General features: G+C 40.8%; 2 protein-coding genes across 2 annotated transcripts; both read left to right on the top strand.

The window, feature by feature from the left end:
- Positions 1 to 10618: 10618 nt before the first annotated feature.
- LOC140999958 (C-type lectin 1-like) lies at positions 10619 to 14464 on the top strand. Its single transcript, XM_073470557.1, has 4 exons — positions 10619 to 10663; positions 11861 to 12211; positions 12483 to 12583; positions 13070 to 14464. Exons 1-4 carry the CDS (start codon positions 10651 to 10653, stop codon positions 13196 to 13198), a joined length of 594 nt encoding a protein of 197 aa, XP_073326658.1. The 5' UTR covers positions 10619 to 10650; the 3' UTR covers positions 13199 to 14464.
- A 2003-nt stretch (positions 14465 to 16467) lies between these two features.
- LOC140999275 (C-type mannose receptor 2-like) lies at positions 16468 to 26419 on the top strand. The gene is made up of 7 exons (XM_073469599.1): positions 16468 to 16986; positions 18878 to 18936; positions 21312 to 21487; positions 22570 to 22789; positions 23987 to 24322; positions 24595 to 24695; positions 25183 to 26419. Exons 1-7 carry the CDS (start codon positions 16889 to 16891, stop codon positions 25306 to 25308), a joined length of 1116 nt encoding a protein of 371 aa, XP_073325700.1. The 5' UTR covers positions 16468 to 16888; the 3' UTR covers positions 25309 to 26419.
- The last annotated feature ends 1248 nt before the right edge of the window (positions 26420 to 27667 follow it).

The raw sequence follows: 27667 nt of genomic DNA, 5'->3' as shown, positions 1-27667 counted from the left end.
TGCGTTTGAGCAGCAATCATTACTTATGTAGACACAGAGCCCTCGTCCTCTCCTCTTACTGGAGTCCTGTGGCCTGTCGGCTCTGAACAAGGTCCGGCCGTCCAGTACAATAGCCTGATCCGGGATGTGAGGGGTTAATCACGTCTCTGACAAGATGTGCTCACAGCAGTCTCTGAGTGAGCCTGAGTCGCACCTCATCCACTTTATTCTCCTGTGAGCGGACATCAGCCAGAAGAAGGCTTGGTAGAGGAACAGCTCTGATTTTTGCATCCAAAAATGTAGCCGCAAAAAATTAAAGAATTCCCACAGATTGATGGCAGAAGCATCGACTGTTTGACTGTAACCTTTCAAAAGAGCCCCAAACCGTGTCTGTACTCCAGGTCTGTGTTCAACAACAGCTTTGAATGAGCTTTGCATTGGACTGCGGGAGGTGTTTCAGGATGGTTTTACACATATTTCCAGGAATAAGATGCCTGTACTTTTACTTCAGAAGCATTTTGGAGGCAGGACTTTCTCTGGTACCTCCCACAGAGCTGCCACCGGACGCTTGTCACCTTTCACCATGCCCAAACAAATCTGACCCCAAATAACAGTAAGTCACAAATCCCGTGTTTCTACAGAAATATCAACACTGATGTTCTCGTCGCCATGGCTGGTTGCACAAAATATTATTTAGGTCGTCATGACAACGCAACGAGATCAACACGTGTCTGTGTGTGAGTCTTTATTCACAAGGCACAGCAACGTTAACTTTAACACTAACTAATAAATGATTTAGGCTACTGCTACTGCTACTACTACTACAAGTACTACTACTACTACTACTGCTACTACTACTATAAGTACTACTACTACTACTGCTACTGCTACTACTACTACAAGTACTACTACTACTACTGCTACTGCTACTACAAGTACTGCTACTGCTACACTACTACTACAAGTACTACTACTACTACTGCTTCTGCTACTCTACTACTGCTACTGTACTACTACTACTACTACAAGTACTACTACTACTACTGCTACACTACTACTACTACAAGTACTACTACTACTACTGCTACTACAAGTACTGCTTCTGCTACACTACTACTGCTACTGTACTACTACTACTACTACAAGTACTACTACTACTACTACTGCTACTGCTACACTACTACTACTACTACTACTACTGCTACTACAAGTACTGCTTCTGCTACACTACTACTACTACTGCTACTGCTACACTACTACTACTACAAGTACTACTACTACTACTGCTACTACAAGTACTGCTACTGCTACACTACTACTACTACTACAAGTACTACTACTACTACTGCTTCTGCTACACTACTACTACTACAAGTACTACTACTACTACTGCTACTGCTACTACAAGTACTGCTACTGCTACACTACTACTACAAGTACTACTACTACTACTGCTTCTGCTACTCTACTACTGCTACTGTACTACTACTACTACTACTGCTACTGCTACACTACTACTACTACAAGTACTACTACTACTACTGCTACTACAAGTACTGCTTCTGCTACACTACTACTGCTACTGCTACTGTACTACTACTACTACTACAAGTACTACTACTACTACTACTACAAGTACTACTACTACTACTACTACTGCTACTACAAGTACTGCTTCTGCTACACTACTACTACTACTGCTACACTACTACTACTACAAGTACTACTACTACTACTGCTACTACAAGTACTGCTACTGCTACACTACTACTACTACTACAAGTACTACTACTACTACTGCTTCTGCTACACTACTACTGCTACTGTACTACTACTACTACTACAAGTACTACTACTGCTACTGCTACACTACTACTACTACAAGAAGTACTACTACTACTACTACTACTGCTACTACAAGTACTGCTTCTGCTACACTACTACTGCATACTACTACTACTACTACTACAAGTACTACTACTACTACTGCTACTACAAGTACTGCTTCTGCTACACTACTACTACTACTGCTACTGCTACTCTACTACTACTACTACAAGTACTACTACTACTACTAATGAAAAGTCATTAGTAGTATTATACTACTATTATACTACTACTACGCATTATACTACTCCCATACAGGTCTTATTATAGATCCAGCGCTCAATGAGGCGTCTGTGTCTATGTTCTCTTCCCTCTTTCTGGAGGACGCACCGCTACTGTGCTTCGCGACCTCACATATCCCAAGATCCTTTGCGCGCCGCCGCTCAGTCCCGAAACAGAAGCGGGAAAGAAAGAGAAAATGGCGACATCAAGTGGCGCAGACACGACATTCAAGTGTGAGTCTTGGGTTTATACTCGGTTTTTACTCATTTGAACATCCGACGCCAGATGTGTTAAACTTCAAGGGACTATAAAACCTCCAAATTTTAACTTTCAGTTAAAATACGTGACGCTGGTAATGCGATGGTAAATATAGTTGTTATTCACCGATGGGTTAATGTTTGTTTTGTAATGTTGATCATTCAGTTTAGATTTGACACATTGAACACACACAAATAAATGTAGACGTTTGATAGATTTGGACCAGAACAGACTTTACTGCATGAACACCTGGTGACGCAACCAGGAAACGCTCCGAAGGCTGGACCGACCCATTCAGCCTCCAGCGCAGCGCGAGGTTCCGGGAGGCGGCTGACCGTCCTGCTGCTGCCGACACTGCGGGACACTGAGGAAGAGACGCCGCTGGGTGTCTCCGGAGTGAGTGTCTGTCCGGTATCCAGGTTAAAAGTAAGTTGTGGGACAGGTGGAGCAGCCTCCGCACCTGTGGCAGCACTGGCGGCCGATGATGATGGAGGTGACCGTGAGGGGGACGAGGCGAGGCCGAGGCGAGAGAGAGATGACGGCGCTGGCGGCGACAGCGGAGGGAGAGCGGAAGCTGCGGTAAGAGGCTGTGGATGGACTGCGCCTGTCTGCCTGGAGCAAACATGATGAAGTTATGTCGGGGACATTATTTAGGGAGCTTGCTGACTTGTTATCACAGCGTGTGTAGTTGTGCAGCTGCGTTATAACATCAGTGTGTGTGTATAGATCCAGGTCACAGCGGCTGCGTTAGCGAGCAGCGCTGGCTTCAGACACTTAGTGACCATTTGCTCCTCTCTTGTGTTTCCCTGCTGAGCTAAATGCGGCTCTGTGGTCTCTTTGAAACAACATCATGACTTTGCTGGTTGATGACTTGTTCTCCAGTTGTTTATGAGGCTGTGTGGGTGATGTCTTGTTGTTCATTGTTCAGGAGGTCAAAGGGCCACACAGCCTTTTGAGTAAGTACACAATGTGTACAACCCTGTCAGCTTTGACTCTTCATGTACATCATGTCTCTCGCTCTCACACACAGGAGGCCCTCAGGCGTTTTTTAAGGAGATGTGCTGCAGTAAAAGTACGACACTGAAGTGTGAAATGTCAAAAACAATCAGAAAATACTCAAAATTGTTCTTTACGCAACTGTTTTTCATTCCACCTCTGATTTTCCTATAACGACACCTGAACACAGAAATGTGACGTTTCAACAATCTCAGGTTGAAACTCACTTTATTCTGGTGGTTTGTCCACAGAAGTAATGTGGATTTCTGCCTGTCGTTGGTCAGATTTCTATACGTGTTAAACGTGGTGTGAGAGAAGATGGTACAGCGGCCTGGTCACCTGACACCTGTTAGACCTGCTGCCTGACACGTACCTCAGTGTATGAAAATCATATCTGATCATCTCGTCTGTTCTGGTCTACAGTTCCTCTTTTCTGTGTGTGTGAGTGTGTGTGTGTGTGTGTGTGTGTGTGTGTGTGTGAGTGTGTGTGAGTGTGTGTGTGTGTGTGTGTGAGTGAGTGTGTGTGAGTGTGTGTGTGTGTGTGTGTGTGTGTGTGTGAGTGTGTGTGTGTGTGTGTGTGTGTGTGAGTGTGTGTGTGTGTGTGAGTGTGTGTGAGTGTGTGTGTGTGTGTGTGTGTGAGTGTGTGTGTGTGTGTGAGTGTGTGTGTGTGTGAGTGTGTGTGTGTGTTGTTTGTGGGGCCCCTCCCTCTGCTGTTTTATACTGTTTTACTTTGTTTATATGTGGCGGACCCTGCCACCTCTCTAGCTTCAAACAGTGTTCTGGGACCTTATTCTCCTCTGAGACCAGCTTGTTTATTCACTGATGGAAAAGATAAATATTTCTGAGTTTGTATTATTACCTCATTAATATTGTAAATATTAAAATGATGAGTTTGAATTTCTTCTCCAAATCTACACAGTGCCCCTTTAAAATAAGAGACCTCTCAGAGATCAGCCATAGTTGTTTTTAATGTGATTTTTGGCCTTGTTTCATAGGACAGGGGAGGAGAGGTGACAGGAAGCCTGATGAGAGAGGGGGGGATGACACGCAGCAAAGGGCAGCAGGTCGGACTGGAACCCTGGGCTGCTGCAGCGAGGACAAGGCCTCTGTAAGTGGGACGCGAGCTCTACCGACTGAGCTACCAGGACACCCACCAGGTGGGAGGTCTTTTCAATCATTAGCTGCAAAATGCATCGTCACGCAGCTGAAAACAGGCTGTTTTTCTGCCTTTTCACAGATACGTGGTTCTCACAGGACAGCCACAGTACAAACATATGATGCTCTTATAGAATGTGACGTTTCAACAATCTCATGTTGTCGTCCTGTTGTTCCTGCAGGGCTGAGTGCTGTCTCATCACATGTTCACCGTCAGCACCATGTTGCAGAACGTGACTGAAGCTCAGAGGTGCTGCAGAGAAAAACACACACACCTGGCAACTACAGACAACATGGAGGACGTGAAGATCCTGAACGACACGGCAGATAAAAGCTCAATGGTGGACTCTGAATACAGCCACGTGAGTTCACCTTTCTCTCTCATCTCAAACACATTTCTGACGATTACGTAAACGTCAGGCCTGCAGGTTGAAACTAGGGGTCGACCGATAGTGGATTTTTAAAGGCCGATATAATAACGATAGTTTGGAGCAGGAAAAAGCCGATTGCCGATTAATCGGCCGATATCACTCCCCCCCCCCCAATCTATTAAAATCTACATGGATGATTTAAGTTGCACTTTAATATGGGGGGAAATTAAGTGATCCTTCACATTTTTGTGAGTGATGGCACTGTGTGCCATAAAAAATAATAATCACAAAATAACACTGGTTAAACAAAGCGTATAGTGAAGGGATTTGAACTGTGATTTTCAGCTTTCATTTGAGCGTGTTCTTAACAAGCTGTTAATTGTTGTCTTAACGAGCACTGCGGTCATGTAGGCTAAAACATGCCGGTGGAAATGTCGCTGTTTATGCTGAAATATGATGCACGTTTGTGCTTGTTGAACAAGTGGTACTTATTGCCTCCGCAAAGGAGGTTATGTTTGTTGACTTTCAACCCGTGAAGGTTTTATTGCCCTTCCAATAACACGTGTGGTCGTCTCGAGTTATCTTCTTCACTTCTCTCCTCTCTCTGCCGCTGCATACGCCCGTCTCTCTCTCTCCCCTGCTCTCTCTGTGTGAAGAGCAGCCCCGCCCCTCAGGGATCAGAGCGACAGGGAGACAGAGAGCAGCGCAGGGAAGAAGCAGTTTATGGCGCTGTGGAAAAAAACTGCAGCCATCGGCCACTATCGGAGCCAAGTTCCGCCGATTCCCATAGTTTGTAAAACGTCCTATCGGCGCGGATTAATTGGCCAAACCGATTAATCGGTCGACCTCTAGTTGAAACTCACTTTATTCTGGTGGTTTGTCCACAGAAGTAATGTGGATTTCTGCCTGTCGTTGGTCAGATTTCTATACGTGTTAAACATGGTGTGAGAGAAGATGGTACAGCGGCCTGGTCACCTGACACCTGTTAGACCTGCTGCCTGACACGTACCTCAGTGTATGAAAATCATATCTGATCATCTCGTCTATTCTGGTCTACAGTTCCTCTTTTCTGTGTGTGTGTGTGTGTGTGTGTGTGTGTGTGTGTGTGTGTGTGTGTTGTGTGTGGGGCCCCTCCCTCTGCTGTCCTCTGAGTCTGATCTCTATAAGATCTCTCATATTTTAAAGATAGTCTCTATCATAGACAATCAGCCATTCATTAGAGTTTGTTCTGTTTCACAATGGTCCATTTTTATGGCTTCACTAGATTCCTACACTCTCTGAGGGTGTTTGATAAACTCTGTTATTTATGGTAACTTTACATTTCTCTAACCAAATGTTTCCGGCTGTTTCTGTCCCGAGCAACTTCAACATTCCTGACAGGCATTAAGAAGTTCTCTTAACCTTTTAAAGTCTGACACGTGACACGATTACCAGGAAATTTAAACTTTTGACATCAATCATAAATAATATGTAACTTTGATTTGCATTTATGAATTTCTGTATGTATTATATATGATACATCCAGCTTTTATGACAAGTTATCTTGGTCAGGCTTCCTTTTAACATAGTTTTTCACATTTATTCATGTAGGTGTTTGCTTATTTATCATTTGTCACTTGAACTGTGTAATTGTACGTCTGTATACTTCAAGAGCTTAATACTTAGTACTTCTTACTCTCCTGAGTTTATTTTAAAGTGTTGGTAACTCTGTATGTACCAGTCTTGTCTGTTTCCTTGTCATCAGCATCTTTGTAGCCAAATGAAGTATGCAAACCATGTCGTGCACATAGGGTAAGGTGTAACCATAGTAGTGTACATTAGATGTTGACAGCTACTTAGAATAGCACAAATTATGTGTGCAAATGAGTTGTGGACAGTAACGTATTGTGTTGAAGCAGTGTCAGCTTTAATGAGCTACATCAACAGCCACAAGTCTGACGTCTCACATCAGAACGAACAGAGAGCCGACGAAGATGGACGCAGTCCTGCTGCTCATCATGGCTGCATCAGGTCAGTAGTTTATTTGTTTTATGGATGTTTATATTCTTTTATTACAGCACAAAACCTTGTGGGGGCAACACTGTCATCAGAAGTCTAAATTAAAAATGATGTCCCACATTTATATAATCCTTCTCCTTTGACTGACGCACAGACTAATGCAAACTGAATCCTCTGAATTTGATTTCTTTTACCCTGAAATATTTTGTGGTCACGCTGCAGCTCTTACAGTCTTTAGCTTTCTATTTTTTCCAGTCCAGCTTTGGTGTGTGCCGTTTACAAACCATCACTGAGTTCCTCAATATTTCTCGATGCTGAACTGACTTTTAAAAAAAAAACAATAAACTGGGATCTGTCTGAATAAAGCAGGAACCAATCACAGCTCTCATTTATTCTTAAAAATGCAATTAGGGATGATTCAATCAAAATGTAGTCAGACTCTGTACCTGCACTCATTAATATATATATATACAGTATATATATTTATACACACACACAGTTTATACACCGACGAGCCAAAACTTTGGGACGGGATCTTTAGTAATAGGAAGTATTATCAGATCAATGGACTTAAAGTATCAGAATCCATTAAAGGAGCATTCTGTAGTTTTAGTGATTAAATGTTAATGAGCAGAGAAAGATCTTCATTGGCTGATTTTTTTCTGCCTAAACAAACTAAATAATCAAACTTTGTTTTCATGACTGAATAAACAAAGTCGCATTATTGCGACAGGCAACATTGCTCATTAAAACAGCCCATATCTTTAAATCTGCTGCCTTGTGCTGTTACTTGCTTGCTACCACTAGATGGCCACTAGACTCAGCTTCAATCCTGACGTCAGTTGTGGGTGTGTTTCTATGCAAAATACCTGAGAAAAAAAAGTTTGAAACCCGACACCAGCTGTCGGAGCGGCAGCGGCTAAACGGCAGAGTGGGAGAGGAGAGAGCCGCGGAGCCGTGGCAGAAGTGTGCTGACAGATCGAGAGACAGACAGCGACTTTTGTAATAAAAAACAAAATGCCCAAAAGACTTTACAGTGCGGATGAGGTGCTTGCACAGATCTTTGCTGATCGCGATTCAGAAGGGGACGATTTGCCCTCTGATGACGATGCTGCAGCTGCACACACTGTCACACAAGCAACACACGCTGATCACGGCGAGAGTTTTCTTTTCTTTTTACAAGTTAGATTAGGAAATTTACTCCTATCAGATTCCTGTTCATTTACTCTGAGGATGAGAGGATGAAAAAAATCTATGAAAAAATGAAATGAAATGAAAACAAATCTACTGTGTAAATATGTTCAGAATTCAGTTTTACTGAATTTTACCTGGTGACATACAAATTATATTAGTAAATTTACTCCAATCAAACTCCTGTTCCTTTATTTTGAGGATGAGATTAACATATAAATATTTTTTTTCTGTGTAAATATGTTCAAAAATCAGTTTTACTGAAAGTTACTTTCAGTCACCTGGTGACGTCACAATATGCAAATTAGATGATTAAATTTACTCCCATCACAAACTTTAGGTCATTATGAATATTTTTCTCATTTACACTATGAATTTATCTCTCACCACTTCCAAGCTACAGCCTTTTGAAATCTTAAAATCCAAACGGAATATTTTCCTAAATAAACTCTGGCGCCTAGAGGGTTGGGACAACACAGTTTATACTGTTTTACTTTGTTTATATGTGGCAGACCCTGCCACCTCTCTAGCTTCAAACAGTGTTCTGGGACCTTATTCTCCTCTGAGACCAGCTTGTTTATTCACTGATGGAAAAGATAAATATTTCTGAGTTTGTATTATTACCTCATTAATATTGTAAATATTAATATTCTCAGTTTGAATTTCTTCTCCAAAACTACGTAGTGCCCCTTTAATGATCAGCCTCTGTGCATGAGACGCATGCTCTACCACTTGAGTTACTGGGACGTCCCAGAGAAACACTGGTGTAATATATAACTATGTATTTTATTGTATTTCAGGTTGTCATGTGTCTTTAGACTAAAATCTTCACCTGAATAACAATTAAATGTACTGCAGTAAAAGTCTGATATTACAGTGAAATGTAATGGAGTAGAAATATAAAGTTACATAAACAGAAATACTGCAAATTGTCCTTAAAGTGTCAGCAGACACCCCCAACCCTGTCACTAGTTTAAGTACAGTACTTAAGTAAATGACTTTGTTACATTCCACAGCTGATTTTACTGACAGAGACAACGACACACCTGAATACACTGAAATGCAACGTGACAAAGTCCAGATGATTCATAGAAGTCATGTTTCACCCAAATGTCACCAGTATGCATGTCTGTCTCTACAGGGCTGAGTGCTGTCTCATCACATGTCCCTCGTCAGTACCATGTTGTTTCTGACCTGAAGAACATGACTGAAGCTCAGAGGTACTGCAGAGAGAAATATACTGACCTGGCAACTATAGACAACATGGAGGACGCGAGGATCCTGAACGACACCGCAACTAAAAGCAAAGTGTCCAATGTGAGTTCACTGATGTCTTTCTTTAGTCTCAAAGCCATTTTTGACAAACATGTAAATGACACGCAGGTTGAAAGTTTTGCACTTCCACATTGGTGTTCCACATTTTGAAGTAACATTTTGAGGTACTGTACTTGTACTTGAGTATTTCCATTTAATGCCACTCTGTACTTCTACTCCACTACTTCTCAGAAGGACATTGTAAGCAGCACTTTAATCTGGTGTCTGATTAAGGTGCAGCTTGAATCTAAACTACTCCTACCTCTACCTCTAGAAAATGCCTCATATTTATTTGTTTACAATATGAAATGTACTCATAGACTATATGTCTACATTTGTCTATATATGTATACAACGCTCTTTCCAAAGAAGTTGGGACGTTGTGTAAAATACAAATTAAACAGAATCGGGGAATGTGATAATTTGCTGATCCTTTTTGACATAAACTCAATTTAAAACAGTACAAAGACAATTTATTTATTTCATGTTCAGCTTCACTGATTTGTGTAAATATATGTCTATTCTGAAGCGACGCGTTTCAAACAAATTGTGACGGGGCAACAAAAGCCTGAAAGTTGTTGTGTTGGAAGCTTCCACAGGTGAACAGGTTCATCGGTAACAGGTGATCGTATCATAATCGGGTATGAAAGGGGCGTCCTCCAAAGGCTCAGTCGTTCACAAGCAAGGATGGGGCGAGGTCGTCAAACACATGATTGTATAAATGATTTTACTACATGAGCTCAGGAGCAGCAGGACTGAAGTCAGTTCTTTGCAAATGTTTGCATTGTGTCTTTATTCTACACAGCGTCCCAACTCTTTTAGAATCGGGCTGTGAAGTGTTTTTAATATAAAACTCCCTCGTTGTGTTTCACCAGACTGAGTGTCCCTGTTGAGCTGCAGTGGATGGAAACAAAAGGAGGGAATGTTGTATTAGAAAGCCTGTCACTTTGGAGGATATGAACTGGATCTGTGTCACTCAGACTGCTGAAGCCTCAGATTAACTTCTGAGTGTATATTGTGTTGCCGTGTAATAAATGTGAGGCTAAAGAAAGATACATTAAAATATTGCTTTCAGGGTGTCTGGATCGGGCTGTATGATGACGTGAACAGCTGGAGGTGGTCACTGTCAGACACCAGTTTCTACAAAGACGGGGAGACTGAGTTCAGACAGTGGCAGACTGGAGAACCAGACAACTATAAAAGTAGAGAGCACTGCACACGGATGTTTGGTGGACAATGGAACGACGTTAATTGTAAAAGTCGCCTTCAGTCGGTCTGCATGGATGTCAGAGGTGAGAACATTCAGTGAAGTTTAAAACACACCAGTTCAGGTTCTTGAGCTCTCCCTCATTATTTGGGCCGATACAGGATCAGTCAGTCAAACTTTATTTACAGCACCTTCCATCAAAGTTAGTACAATTCAAAGAGCTTTACAGACGACTTACAAGCCAATAAGGCAGCAATTAATATTGATGATTTGACAGCGATGCAGGTGAGAATGAGAAAAAGAAGCTTGTCAGTGATGAATGACTTGTTTGGGTGGAGCAGATAGAAGAGCATTGTAATAGTCCATCCTGCTGGATTTAAAAACATGCTGCAGTCTCTGAGTCACTCAGACGGAGACGTGGCCGCAATTTAGCTGTTTCAGATAATAAAAGGCAGATCTGGCTCCACACCCCACATGAAAGCAACTGAGTACATGTACTCTATTACTACGCTACTTTATTTACTGTGTAACTTTATAACTCCACTGGATCTCAGAGGGAAAATGATGTATTTTTGAATTGACTTCATTTACTCAACAGCTGTAGTTACTTGTTACTGTTCAGATTAATATAAACATTAAAAAACATATGAGAAGCTTATAAAATACAACACATTGTTATATATTGAACTAGTTCCCAACCTTGTTGTTTCTTTGTGCTGGTGACCTCTGACACAAAGCTCTGTCTACTGGAGCTTCTTGTCATGTTTCACATGTTCATGTGTTGTTAGTTCCACCAAAGAAACATTTCCCCACTAAACTTCTCACATGGTGAAGTCCAAAGAAGTCAGATGATCCAATGTTTTATGTGAAAGCAAATATTGGAGGAAAGTTAAAGAAAAGAAAAACTGAAGACAGATTTGTGCAGCAGAACTTTTTTCTTTTCTTTCCTCTCCCATCAACCATCTGACGAGCCCTCAGATGTATCTGGTGACCCTTCAGAGGGGCCCGTATGTTTGTGTTTCAGAAATCTGAGGAAATATTCACATGTAGAAAAAATAATGTGTCAATCTATTAGATGTAGATTTTAAGGATGTGATTATTAATGGGGAGAGACTGAAGAAATACTCAGTAACATTTATTAAGATGATCATGTCTTCCATTTTTATTTTACAAAGTCATTAATTCAGTGGATTTATAATGCTGTGAATACTGCCACAGACACGGCATGGATGGTAAACTGTATGTTATAGTACCTCTGCACAGCACTGTGCTCTGTTTTCAGGGCTGAATGTGACGTTTGTCCTCATCGAGACTCCCATGACCTGGACTGAGGCCCAGAGCTACTGCAGAGATCACCACACAGACCTGGCCAGTGTGAGGAACACAGCAGAGAACCAGGAGGTAAAGGACGTGATACCTTCAGGAGAAGCAGCCTGGATCGGCCTTTTCAGAGACTCCTGGAAGTGGTCAGATGGAAGTAACTCCTCATTTAGGTACTGGGATCAAGGTTATGGTCAACCTGATAACTATGGTGGTAACATGGAGGATTGTGTGGTGGCAGCCTTGGGCAGAGATGGAAAATGGTTTGACATTCCCTGTGGCCTGAAGAGACCGTTCGTTTGCTACAGCCCACGTGAGTGTTAACTCTTTATTCAACTTGTATTAATATTTGTATTTTGGTTTACTTTAGCATCAAATGTCCTCAATGATAATGTAACAAAAACAACACAAAATATAAAGTTATGGACAGAAAATAAAATGTAAACACTCCTGATGTTTATCATTGACATGAAATTATCTGTAAAGTTAGCAAACAGATGCCACAGATGGAGGACAGAGCCACATGTTCCCTGTCATTGTTCAAACTGATGAGTCAATATTTATATGAACATATTTTTTCACAGTCCCTACGACTACAAGGCAAGTGATCAAAGTGCGTCTGGAGAGAAAGGACTCCTCTCTGGATCTCAACGACCCTGCTGTGTTGGAACAAATGTTGAAGGAGGTAAATCATGTTGGACCTTTCTAATTTTATACACAAACAGAACAAATTCAAATAAAATCAGACTTTGTTGATCCCCCGGGGGAAAACTCAGCAGAACAAGAAACAGTGTGAAGAGGTAGGAAACAGATAAACATGACATGACCTGAGCATTGTGTAGGAAGCTGTGCACGTACATATGTGCAGGATTAAAGAGCGTAGTCGTGCCACTCTGCAGGCCTGACTGAGGCACAACTGTGACTCGTTAAGAGTCGACGCTCAGCACAAACTTTACTATCAGTTTTAAAAAGCCAGAGCCTTTACAACAGAAGAAAGAGGAGGAGAAAGTCAGAAAGGACAGCAGGCCAACAGGGCGACGCCATCTTAGGGAACAAAACATGTGAATATATAAATGTGATGCGGAGCGCTCCTGAAATAGAGGAAAATATAAAGAACAGTGCAGAATGTAATATCTCTATGTGAGTGATGATGCTGAGGAGGTTTTATCAGTTCAAACAGAGGCTGAAGGACCAGGGGGTGGATGGAGACGTCAAACTGAGCTGGAGGAAGCAGTCGGATGGAAAGGTCTTCCACAAGGAGGAGGAGACAAAGAAGAAGAAGAAGAAGGACGAGCTGTAAAGGGGCACTACGTAGTTTTGGAGGAGAAATTCAAACTGAGAATTTTAATATTTACAATATTAATGAGGTAATAATACAAACTCAGAAACATTTATCTTTTCCATCAGTGAATAAACAAGCTGTTCTCAGAGGAGAATAAGGTCCCAGAACACTGTCTGAAGCTAGAGAGGTGGCAGGGTCCGCCACATATAAACAAAGTAAACCAGTATAAACTGTGTTGTCCTTTAAGGTCAGTTTGTTTATTTAGTTTGTTTAGGCAGAAAAAAAAATCAGCCAATGAAGATCTTTCTCTGCTCATTAACATTTCTTCACCAAAACTACAGAATGCTCCTTTAATGTTGAGTTTGTGTGAGTCTTTCCTCAAAGTCCTCATGTAATGTGTCAGAATAGACCTGCAACATGTGGATGAACTGATCAGTCACATGAACTATTTTGATCATCAGTTAATCCTTTCAGTTATTTGTCAACTAAACGTACCAAATATTCTCTGGTTCAAGCTTCTTCAATGTGAGGATTTGATGTTTTCTTCTCATATATGATCATAAACTTAATATCTTTGTGTTTCAGACTGTTGGTCGATTATAACAAGACATTTGAAGTGATCTCATTGGGCTGTGGGAACTTATAACAGACTTTATTCACTCTTTCCTGACATAGATGAGATAAAATACTGTGTGATGAGATAATATACTGTGTGATGAGATAATATACTGTGTGATGAGATAATATACTGTGTGATGAGATAATATACTGTGTGATGAGATAATATACTGTGTGATGAGATAATTTACTGTGTGATGAGATAATTTACTGTGTGATGAGATAATATACTGTGTGATGAGATAAAATACTGTGTGATGAGATAAATGACTGCAGGTTAGATGAGATAAGAACTGACTGGAGGAAACTGCAGTGAAGAAAACATTAAAAAGATGAGCTTTAATGTTTGAAGAGTCTTTAAAATGAAAAGTCTTTGTTCATTTCAGAGTGATATTCAGCACCTCACCGTTCAGTCTGTTGAGCCAATCTGTGTGTATTTACAGCAGCAGCCTCTAGTTGGTTGATTCAGAATGACTCTGATGTTGTTGCTCCAGCTAACAGGAGCTAACTGGCTAAATTAGCACTCCTTCAGTTTGCTAGTTGAAGTGAGGCGGGCGCATGTGATTGGCTGATGGATGACGGGGGCGGTGACAACACCACTGTCAATGAAATGTGAGAAATGACAGAGTGAAATAAAGTGTGTCCTTATAAAAAGTGTGAAATTAAATAAAGAACTGTGGTTTGAGAAAATGTCAGAACAACTCTGAGTTTTTTTAAAGTCTATTATGAAATGAAAATAATATCCAGTTGATGTTTTTATGAACGTGATGATGAGTGAACATTTCATAATGAGTTGAGCTCAATCATTTCTTCAGTTATTAAATTGGGTTCATTGATGAATCTTCTGGATTTACAGGATGCAGAGGTGGAATGTAACTTGGTAGTAAGAGGAGTAGTAGTGAGTCAGAGTGTCTGACTCTAACTTGTTTTGTCACAGTACTTTTACTGGAGTTAAGGATCTGGATCCTGAGCCCTCTGAGGGGCTCATGGTCACAATGATCCTTTGGGGGCTCCGTACTTTACAAAGGTGTCCAAAGGTCAGTGGATTCAATTTTAAACACAAAAGTGTACGTTGCCCTCAAAACAAAGGAAAATGTTTGTTTTTATCTGTAATTCTTCTGTTTCTCTCAACACGTTTGCACTGGGCATTATAACCTCAAACTTTTACTGTATTTACTTTTATTGGCATAATATTTACCACCAGTTAACCACAGTTATTCTTCAAGTTCCTTGTTGTCATATGCACAACTAATACAGTGATCCAATAAAAGGAGGTGTGGCCTGTGTAGTGATACAATTCGGCACCTGGGTCACATAACAGGGACCCTATTGAAAAAATTGCTGAATTTTCATAATAAATCTTCATATAAAACAGAAGAAGCAGGTAAATAACAAAACAAACAGATGTGTCTTATTTGTCCCACTCAGTAATATAATCCGGCATCGGTCTGGAGGACCTGGGTGACGTCATATAGAAACTATTGGAAGAAACTGCTGAATTTTCACAATAAACATTCCTATAAAATAAAGGAGCATTAAAGTTTCATAAAGAGGTGTGTCCCTGTTAGAGCCATATTCTGTTTCACTATTATGATGTTATTGTCCGATTAATTACTTTGATGGGTGTAAGAGTATTTACTTGATTGTTCTGATATTATTTATGTATGTGTATGTTGAAGTGTCCCCCTGCTGTCCTTTAATATGTACTGCACCTGTGGTCGCCAGGTGGGAGTGACACATGGCTGCAGACAGGTGTTGACATCATGGTGACATCATGGCTCGGTGATGTCTTATGACCACACACACACCCACGCAAGCTTTTTGTTACTGTGTAAGGAGAAAGTTTATGTTTATGATACTGAACGCGGTGCATTACAAAAATAAATGGACGTGATGCAACGTAACAGAGATCTCCGTGATTGTTGGAAACAAAGAGTGGTGGCTCAGAAACCACATCCCCCGACAAAGACAAGCGTCTGAGTTCCTCTGAAATGTGCTGAGAAGAGCAACAGTCCCATTTGTCCTCTTTAGTAAAATGGTAATGGTTTCAGTACCTGGGTCACATGACACGGAAGCTATTGGAAAAAACTGCTGAATTTACATAATAAATGTTCATATAGAATAAAAGAAGCATTAAAATATAATAGAAACAGATGAGTCTCATTTGTCACATGTAGTGATACAATCCGGCATCGGTCTGGAGTCACTGGGTCACATGACACGGAAGCTATTGGGAAAAAAAAGACGTTACCTTATTAAAATATTTCTGCACAATACAGAACTCATTAGCAATCAGAATAAGTGTGCTACATGAAATCAGTCTTTTTAAATCATAATATTCACTAACATCATGAAGTCAGCGCGGAGAAACTGTGTTGCGGCCTTCGAAGGGCGCGTTTGAAGGCCAGTTACGTCACAACGCCGCGCGAGGGGTGATTCCCTCTTTCTGGAGGACGCAGCGCTACTGTCCTTCGCGACCTCACATATCCCAAGATCCTTTGCGCGCCGCCGCTCAGTCCCGAAACAGAAGCGGGAAAGAAAGAGAAAATGGCGACATCAAGTGGCGCAGACACGACATTCAAGTGTGAGTCTTGGGTTTATACTCGGTTTTTACTCTTTTGAACATCCGACGCCAGATGTGTTGAACTTCAAGGGACTATAAAACCTCCAAATTTTAACTTTCAGTTAAAATACGTGACGCTGGTAATGCGATGGTAAATATAGTTGTTATTCACCGATGGGTTAATGTTTATTTTGTAATGTTGATCATTCAGTTTAGATTTGACACATTGAACACACACAAATAAATGTAGACGTTTGATAGATTTGGACCAGAACAGACTTTACTGCATGAACACCTGGTGACGCAGCCAGGAAACGCTCCGAAGGCTGGACCGACCCATTCAGCCTCCAGCGCAGCGCGAGGTTCCGGGAGGCGGCTGACCGTCCTGCTGCTGCCGACACTGCGGGACACTGAGGAAGAGACGCCGCTGGGTGTCTCCGGAGTGAGTGTCTGTCCGGTATCCAGGTTAAAAGTAAGTTGTGGGACAGGTGGAGCAGCCTCCGCACCTGTGGCAGCACTGGCGGCCGATGATGATGGAGGTGACCGTGAGGGGGACGAGGCGAGGCCGAGGCGAGAGAGAGATGACGGCGCTGGCGGCGACAGCGGAGGGAGAGCGGAAGCTGCGGTAAGAGGCTGTGAATGGACTGCGCCTGTCTGCCTGGAGCAAACATGATGAAGTTATGTCGGGGACATTATTTAGGGAGCTTGCTGACTTGTTATCACAGCGTGTGTAGTTGTGCAGCTGCGTTATAACATCAGTGTGTGTGTATAGATCCAGGTCACAGCGGCTGCGTTAGCGAGCAGCGCTGGCTTCAGACACTTAGTGACCATTTGCTCCTCTCTTGTGTTTCCCTGCTGAGCTAAATGCGGCTCTGTGGTCTCTTTGAAACAAGATCATGACTTTGCTAGTTGTGCTTGTTCTCCAGTTGTTTATGAGGCTGTGTGGGTGATGTCTTGTTCATTGTTCAGGAGGTCAAAGGGCCACACAGCCTTTTGAGTAAGTACACAATGTGTACAACCCTGTCAGCTTTGACTCTTCATGTGCATCATGTCTCTTGCTCTCACACACAGGAGGCCCTCAGGCGTTTTTTAAGGAGATGTGCTGCAGTAAAAGTACGACACTGAAGTGTGAAATGTCAAAAACAATCAGAAAATACTCAAAACTGTTCTTTACGCAACTGTTTTTCATTCCACCTCTGATTTTCCTATAACGACACCTGAACACACAGAAATGTGACGTTTCAACAATCTCAGGTTGAAACTCTCTTTATTCTGGTGGTTTGTCCACAGAAGTAATGTGGATTTCTGCCTGTCGTTGGTCAGATTTCTATACGTGTTAAACATGGTGTGAGAGAAGATGGTACAGCGGCCTGGTCACCTGACACCTGTTAGACCTGCTGCCTGACACGTACCTCAGTGTATGAAAATCATATCTGATCATCTCGTCTATTCTGGTCTACAGTTCCTCTTTTCTGTGTGTGTGTGTGTGTGTGTGTGTGTGTTGTTTGTGGGGCCCCTCCCTCTGCTGTTTTATACTGTTTTACTTTGTTTATATGTGGCGGACCCTGCCACCTCTCTAGCTTCAAACAGTGTTCTGGGACCTTATTCTCCTCTGAGACCAGCTTGTTTATTCACTGATGGAAAAGATAAATGTTTCTGAGTTTGTATTATTACCTCATTAATATTGTAAATATTAATATTCTGAGTTTGAATTTCTTCTCCAAATCTACATAGTGCCCCTTTAAAATAAGAGACCTCTCAGAGATCAGCCACAGTTGTTTTTAATGTGATTTTTGGCCTTGTTTCACAGGACAGGGGAGGAGAGGTGACAGGAAGCCTGATGAGAGAGGGGGGGGATGACACGCAGCAAAGGGCAGCAGGTCGGACTGGAACCCTGGGCTGCTGCAGCGAGGACAAGGCCTCTGTAAGTGGGACGCGAGCTCTACCGACTGAGCTACCAGGACACCCACCAGGTGGGAGGTCTTTTCAATCATAATGTTGTGATGGTCAGATAAAATAGAAAAACACTGACAGGAAACATTTGATGGCACACTGAGTACTTTTTACACTGAAAGATCCTGCTGATAATATTTATATACTTTTACTCACGTTAGTTTTGGAATTCAGGACTTTTACTTGTAATGGAGTATTCTCACCATGTGGTGTTAGTACTTTTACTAAAGCAAAGGACCTGAGCAGCTCTTTCTCCAGTGTCCAACTACAGTTTAAGAATACACTGTGTGCTGATGTTGTATGCTGCTTGTCACTTCTACCTCTGTTCTGCATTCAGAACTTGTTTTGACCCAGTCTTGAATGAACAATAGTATGTTCAACACTGTTTACTGTAAATGTGTTGTTCTCGTCTGTTTTCCTTGTCATCAACACCTTGGTAGCCAAATGAAGTATGCAAATCTATTTCGGAGGAATAATGTGTCACAGGTGGACAGTAACGTATTGAAGCAGTGTCAGCTTTAATGAGCTACATCAACAGCCACAAGTCTGACGTCTCACATCAGAACGAACAGAGAGCCGACGAAGATGGACGCAGTCCTGCTGCTCATCATGGCTGCATCAGGTCAGTAGTTTATTTGTTTTATAGATGTTTATATTCTTTTATTACAGCACAAAACCTTGTGGGGACAAAACTGTCATCAGAAGTCTAAATTAAAAATGTCTAATAAATTAAATTAATAAAATAAATTAAAATGTCTAATGAATTAAAAATGATGTCCCACATTTATATAATCCTTCTCCTTTGGTTGACGCACAGACTAATGCAAACTGAATCCTCTGAATTTGATTTCTTTTACCCTGAAATATTTTGTGGTCAGGCTGCAGCTCTTACAGTCTTTAGCTTTCTATTTTTTCCAGTCCAGCTTTGGTGTGTGCCGTTTACAAACCATCACTGAGTTCCTCAATATTTCTCGACGCTGAACTGACTTTTAAAACAAAAAACAATAAACTGGGATCTGTCTGAATAAAGCAGGAACCAATCACAGCTCTCATTTATTCTTAAAAATGCAATTAGGGATGATTCAATCAAAATGTAGTCAGACTCTGTACCTGCACTCATTAATATATATATATAAAGTATATATATTTATACACACACACAGTTTATACACCGACGAGCCAAAACTTTGGGACGGGATCTTTAGTAATAGGAAGTATTATCAGATCAATGGACTTAAAGTATCAGAATCCATTAAAGGAGCATTCTGTAGTTTTAGTGATTAAATGTTAATGAGCAGAGAAAGATCTTCATTGGCTGATTTTTTTCTGCCTAAACAAACTAAATAATCAAACTTTGTTTTCATGACTGAATAAACAAAGTCGCATTATTGCGACAGGCAACATTGCTCATTAAAACAGCCCATATCTTTAAATCTGCTGCCTTGTGCTGTTACTTGCTTGCTACCACTAGATGGCCACTAGACTCAGCTTCAATCCTGACGTCAGTTGTGGGTGTGTTTCTATGCAAAATACCTGAGAAAAAAAAGTTTGAAACCCGACACCGGCTGTCGGAGCGGCAGCGGCTAAACGGCAGAGTGGGAGAGGAGAGAGCCGCGGAGCGGTGGCAGAAGTGTGCTGGACAGATCGAGAGACAGACAGCGACTTTTGTAATAAAAAACAAAATGCCCAAAAGACTTTACAGTGCGGATGAGGTGCTTGCACAGATCTTTGCTGATCGCGATTCAGAAGGGGACGATTTGCCCTCTGATGACGATGCTGCAGCTGCGCACACTGTCACACAAGCAACACACGCTGATCACTGCCAGAGTTTTCTTTTCTTTTTACAAGTTAGATTAGGAAATTTACTCCTATCAGATTCCTGTTCATTTACTCTGAGGATGAGAGGATGAAAAAAATCTATGAAAAAATGAAATGAAATGAAAACAAATCTACTGTGTAAATATGTTCAGAATTCTGTTTTACTGAATTTTACCTGGTGACATACGAATTATATTAGTAAATTTACTCCAATCAAACTCCTGTTCCTTTATTTTGAGGATGAGATGACAATATAAATATTTTTTTTCTGTGTAAATATGTTCAAAAATCAGTTTTACTGAAAGTTACTTTCAGTCACCTGGTGACGTCACAATATGCAAATTAGATGATTAAATTTACTCCCATCACAAACTTTAGGTCATTATGAATATTTTTCTCATTTACACTATGGATTTATCTCTCACCACTTCCAAGCTACAGCCTTTTGAAATCTTAAAATCCAAACGGAATATTTTCCTAAATAAACTCTGGCGCCTGGAGGGTTGGGACAACACAGTTTATACTGTTTTACTTTGTTTATATGTGGCGGACCCTGCCACCTCTCTAGCTTCAAACAGTGTTCTGGGACCTTATTCTCCTCTGAGACCAGCTTGTTTATTCACTGATGGAAAAGATAAATATTTCTGAGTTTGTATTATTACCTCATTAATATTGTAAATATTAAAATTCTGAGTTTGAGTTTCTTCTCCAAAACTACGTAGTGCCCCTTTAATGATCAGCCTCTGTGCATGAGACGCATGCTCTACCACTTGAGTTACTGGGACGTCCCAGAGAACCACTGGTGTAATATATAACTATGTATTTTATTGTATTTCAGGTTGTCATGTGTCTTTAGACTAAAATCTTCACCTGAATAACAATTAAATGTACTGCAGTAAAAGTCTGATATTACAGTGAAATGTAATGGAGTAGAAATATAAAGTTACATAAACAGAAATACTGCAAATTGTCCTTAAAGTGTCAACAGACACCCCCAACCCTGTCACTAGTTTAAGTACAGTACTTAAGTAAATGACTTTGTTACATTCCACAGCTGATTTTACTGACAGAGACAACGACACACCTGAATACACTGAAATGCAACGTGACAAAGTCCAGATGATTCATAGAAGTCATGTTTCACCCAAATGTCACCAGTATGCATGTCTGTCTCTACAGGGCTGAGTGCTGTCTCATCACATGTCCCTCGTCAGTACCATGTTGTTTCTGACCTGAAGAACATGACTGAAGCTCAGAGGTACTGCAGAGAGAAATATACTGACCTGGCAACTATAGACAACATGGAGGAAATGAGGATCCTGAACGACACCGCAGATAAAAGCAAAGTGTCCAATGTGAGTTCACTGATGTCTTTCTTTAATCTCAAAGCCATTTTTGACAAACATGTAAATGACACGCAGGTTGAAAGTTTTGCACTTCCACATTGGTGTAAAGTCAGTAGATACATTTTGAAGTAACATTTTGAGGTACTGTACTTGTACTTGAGTATTTCCATTTACTGCCACTCTGTACTTCTACTCCACTACTTCTCAGAAGGACATTGTAAGCAGCACTTTAATCTGGTGTCTGATTAAGGTGCAGCTTGAATCTAAACTACTCCTACCTCTACCTCTAGAAAATGCCTCATATTTATTTGTTTACAATATGAAATGTACTCATAGACTATATGTCTACATATGTCTATATATGTATACAACGCTCTTTCCAAAGAAGTTGGGACGTTGTGTAAAATACAAATTAAACAGAATCAGGGAATGTGATAATTTGCTGATCCTTTTTGACATAAACTCAATTTAAAACAGTACAAAGACAATTTATTTATTTCATGTTCAGCTTCACTGATTTGTGTAAATATATGTCTATTCTGAAGCGACGCGTTTCAAACAAATTGTGACGGGGCAACAAAAGCCTGAAAGTTGTCGTGTTGGAAGCTTCCACAGGTGAACAGGTTCATCAGTAACAGGTGATCGTATCATAATCGGGTATGAAAGGGGCGTCCTCCAAAGGCTCAGTCGTTCACAAGCAAGGATGGGGCGAGGTCGTCAAACACATGATTGTATAAATGATTTTACTACATGAGCTCAGGAGCAGCAGGACTGAAGTCAGTTCTTTGCAAATGTTTGCATTGTGTCTTTATTCTACACAGCGTCCCAACTCTTTTAGAATCGGGCTGTGAAGTGTTTTTAATATAAAACTCCCTCGTTGTGTTTCACCAGACTGAGTGTCCCTGTTGAGCTGCAGTGGATGGAAACAAAAGGAGGGAATGTTGTATTAGAAAGCCTGTCACTTTGGAGGATATGAACTGGATCTGTGTCACTCAGACTGCTGAAGCCTCAGATTAACTTTTGAGTGTATATTGTGTTGCCGTGTAATAAATGTGAGGCTAAAGAAAGATATATTAAAATATTGCTTTCAGGGTGTCTGGATCGGGCTGTATGAAGACGTGAACAGCTGGAGGTGGTCACTGTCACACACCAGTTTCTACAAAGACGGGGAGACTGAGTTCAGACAGTGGTGGACTGGAGAACCAAACAACTATAAAAATAGAGAGCACTGCGCACAGATGTTTGGTGATGGACGATGGGGCGACAATGTTTGTAAAAGAAGCTTTTGGCCGGTCTGCATGGATGTCAGAGGTGAGAACATTCAGTGAAGTTTAAAACACACCAGTTCAGGTTCTTGAGCTCTCCCTCATTATTTGGGCCGATACAGGATCAGTCAGTCAAACTTTATTTACAGCACCTTCCATCAAAGTTAGTACAATTCAAAGAGCTTTACAGACGACTTACACGCCAATAAGGCAGCAATTAATATTGATGATTTGACAGCGATGCAGGTGAGAATGAGAAAAAGAAGCTTGTCAGTGATGAATGACTTGTTTGGGTGGAGCAGATAGAAGAGCATTGTAATAGTCCATCCTGCTGGATTTAAAAACATGCTGCAGTCTCTGAGTCACTCAGACGGAGACGTGGCCGCAATTTAGCTGTTTCAGATAATAAAAGGCAGATCTGGCTCCACACCCCACATGAAAGCAACTGAGTACATGTACTCTATTACTACGCTACTTTATTTACTGTGTAACTTTATAACTCCACTGGATCTCAGAGGGAAAATGATGTATTCTTGATTTGACTTCATTTACTCAACAGCTGTAGTTACTTGTTACTGTTCAGATGAATATAAACATTAAAAAACATATGAGAAGCTTATAAAATACAACACATTGTTATATATTGAACTAGTTCCCAACCTTCTTGTTTCTTTCTGCTGGTGACCTCTGACACAAAGCTCTGTCTACTGGAGCTTCTTGTCATGTTTCACATGTTCATGTGTTGTTAGTTCCACCAAAGAAACATTTCCCCACTAAACTTCTCACATGGTGACGTCCAAAGAAGTCAGATGATCCAATGTTTTATGTGAAAGCAAATATTGGAGGAAAGTTAAAGAAAAGAAAAACTGAAGACAGATTTGTGCATCAGAACTTTTTTCTTTTCTTTCCTCTCCCATCAACCATCTGACGAGCCCTCAGATGTATCTGGTGACCCTTCAGAGGGGCCCGTATGTTTGTGTTTCAGAAATCTGAGGAAATATTCACATGTAGAAAAAATAATGTGTCAATCTATTAGATGTAGATTTTAAGGATGTGATTATTAATGGGGAGAGACTGAAGAAATACTCAGTAACATTTATTAAGATGATCATGTCTTCCATTTTTATTTTACAAAGTCATTAATTCAGTGGATTTATAATGCTGTGAATACTGCCACAGACACGGCATGGATGGTAAACTGTATGTTATAGTACCTCTGCACAGCACTGTGCTCTGTTTTCAGGGCTGAAGGTGACGTTTGTCCTCATCGAGACTCCCATGACCTGGACTGAGGCCCAGAGCTACTGCAGAGATCACCACACAGACCTGGCCAGTGTGAGGAACACAGCAGAGAACCAGGAGGTAAAGGACTTGGTACCTTCAGGTGGAATAGTCTGGATCGGCCTTTTCAGAGACTCCTGGAAGTGGTCGGATGGAAGTAACTCCTCATTTAGGTACTGGGATCAAGGTGAACCTGATGGTGGGAGCGAGGTTTGTGTGGTGGCAAACTTGGGCAGAGATGGAAAATGGTGGGACGTTCCCTGTGGCCAGAAGAGACCGTTCGTTTGCTACAGCCCACGTGAGTGTTAACTCTTTATTCAACTTGTATTTATATTTGGATTTTGGTTTAATTTAGCATCAAATGTCCTCAATGATAATGTAACAAAAACAACACAAAACATGAAGTTATGGACAGAAAATAAAATGTAAACACTCCTGATGTTTATCATTGACATGAAATTATCTGTAAAGTTAGCAAACAGATGCTACAGATGGAGGACAGAGCCACATGTTCCCTGTCACTGTTCAAACTGATGAGTCAATATTTATATGAACATATTTTTTTCACAGTCCCTACGACTACAAGGCAAGTGATCAAAGTGCGTCTGGAGAGAAAGGACTCCTCTCTGGATCTCAACGACCCTGCTGTGTTGGAACAAATGTTGAAGGAGGTAAATCATGTTGGACCTTTCTAATTTTATACACAAACAGAACAAATTCAAATAAAATCAGACTTTGTTGATCCCCCGAGGGAAAACTCAGCAGAACAAGAAACAGTGTGAAGAGGTAGGAAACAGATAAACATGACATGACCTGAGCATTGTGTAGGAAGCTGTGCACGTACATATGTGCAGGATTAAAGAGCGTAGTCGTGCCACTCTGCAGGCCTGACTGAGGCACAACTGTGACTCGTTAAGAGTCGACGCTCAGCACAAACTTTACTATCAGTTTTAGAAAAGCCAGAGCCTTTACAACAGAAGAAAGAGGAGGAGAAAGTCAGAAAGGACAGCAGGCCAACAGGGCGACGCCATCTTAGGGAACAAAACATGTGAATATATAAATGTGATGCAGAACGCTCCTGAAATAGAGGAAAATATAAAGAACAGTGCAGAATGTAATATCTCTATGTGAGTGATGATGCTGAGGAGGTTTTATCAGTTCAAACAGAGGCTGAAGGACCAGGGGGTGGATGGAGACGTCAAACTGAGCTGGAGGAAGCAGTCGGATGGAAAGGTCTTCCACAAGGAGGAGGAGACAAAGAAGAAGAAGAAGGACGAGCTTTAAAGGGGCACTACGTAGTTTTGGAGGAGAAATTCAAACTCAGAATTTTAATATTTACAATATTAATGAGGTAATAATACAGACTCAGAAACATTTATCTTTTCCATCAGTGAATAAACAAGCTGTTCTCAGAGGAGAATAAGGTCCCAGAACACTGTTTGAAGCTAGAGAGGTGGCAGGGTCCGCCACATGTAAACAAAGTAAACCAGTATAAACTGTGTTGTCCTTTAAGGTCAGTTTGTTTATTCAGTTTATTCAGTCATGAAAACAAAGAGTTTGTTTATTTAGTTTGTTTAGGCAGAAAAAAAAATCAGCCAATGAAGATCTTTCTCTGCTCATTAACATTTCTTCACCAAAACTACAGAATGCTCCTTTAATGTTGAGTTTGTGTGAGTCTTTCCTCAAAGTCCTCATGTAATGTGTCAGAATAGACCTGCAACATGTGGATGAACTGATCAGTCACATGAACTATTTTGATCATCAGTTAATCCTTTCAGTTATTTGTCAACTAAACGTACCAAATATTCTCTGGTTCAAGCTTCTTCAATGTGAGGATTTGATGTTTTCTTCTCATATATGATCATAAACTTAATATCTTTGTGTTTCAGACTGTTGGTCGATTATAACAAGACATTTGAAGTGATCTCATTGGGCTGTGGGAACTTATAACAGACTTTATTCACTCTTTCCTGACATAGATGAGATAATATACTGTGTGATGAGATAATATACTGTGTGATGAGATAATATACTGTGTGATGAGATAATATACTGTGTGATGAGATAATATACTGTGTGATGAGATAATATACTGTGTGATGAGATAATATACTGTGTGATGAGATAAATGACTGCAGGTTAGATGAGATAAGAACTGACTGGAGGAAACTGCAGTGAAGAAAACATTAAAAAGATGAGCTTTAATGTTTGAAGAGTCTTTAAAATGAAAAGTCTTTGTTCATTTCAGAGTGATATTCAGCACCTCACCTTTCAGTCTGTTGAGCCAGTCTGTGTGTATTTACAGCAGCAGCCTCTAGTTGGTTGATTCAGAATGACTCTGATGTTGTTGCTCCAGCTAACAGGAGCTAACTGGCTAAATTAGCACTCCTTCAGTTTGCTAGTGGAAGTGAGGCGGGCGCATGTGATTGGCTGATGGATGACGGGGGCGGTGACAACACCACTGTCAATGAAATGTGAGAAATGTGTAAAAAGTGTGAAATTAAATAAAGAAGTTTTTTTAAAGTCTGTTATGAAATGAAAATAATATCCAGTTGATGTTTTTATGAACGTGATGATGAGTGAACATTTCATAATGAGTTGAGCTCAATCATTTCTTCAGTTATTAAACTGGGTTCATTGATGAACATATTCGCCTCCATAACGGCCTCTGTGATCTGCAGCCCTCTTCTAGATTCACAGGATGCAGAGGTGGAATGTAACTTAGTACATTTACTCAAGTACTTTACTTGAACACAAATTAGAGGTACTGGTATTTAATTTGAGTCTTTGTATTTCATGCTACTTTATACTTGTACTCCACTACATCTCTGAAGCAAATACTATCAGCTGTGTTTACTAGTTACTTTGCATATTACACACCTGAAAACCACGTATCTCCAGATGTGTTGCTGGTGAATGTTTGTGATGAACTGAAGGATGAAGTGTTCCTTCATGTGTTCAGAGAAATCTCCTCCTTCTTAAACTAAATGAACTCTTTAAAAACCCTCTTGGATTAGCTGCAAAATGCATCGTCACACAGCTGAGAACAGGCTGTTTTTCTGCCTTTTTACAGATACGTGCTTCTCACAGGCAGGGCACGAGTTATAATCAGAGCTTTTCTCTAAGATAACTGACCCTAACCAAGATAAACAGGCTGATAGCTAATGGCTACAAGCCTGTCAATTCACACCTGGCATTAAATGCATCTCAGGTGACCTCTTGTGGTCAGATCTCACTTCCCCGCTCTGTGTGCAAAGTACACCAACGTCACTGGAACAAACACATACGTTTGGTCCACAAAGAAAGAAATATCTTCATGTATAACGTTTGCCGAATGAACAAGTCAGACAAAATAGTTAAGAATGTGTTGTAGACAGCGTTTCACAAAGTTTATAAAGATTCTCCAAACTCAACAAGTCTTAAAATTGAGCATTTATTCAAGGGAGTCTGGTGACCTTGTCAACTTCCTTTTTTTCTCCAAAGAAGTAGCCTGTATTGGTTACTGTTTACTGGATTTGTAAAAGAAAAAAATCACATGTTTTCCCTCAATATGTTTTATTCCTAAATAAATTTGGTGTAAATGGTGAAATCAGTGTGTTTAAACAGCTGCTGGGAGGTAAAACGCACTTTAAACACAAAACAC

Source organism: Pagrus major, chromosome 7, assembly GCF_040436345.1.
Source record: "Pagrus major chromosome 7, Pma_NU_1.0".
NCBI lineage: Eukaryota > Metazoa > Chordata > Actinopteri > Spariformes > Sparidae > Pagrus > Pagrus major.
This window is presented reverse-complemented; position numbering and strand designations above follow the sequence as displayed.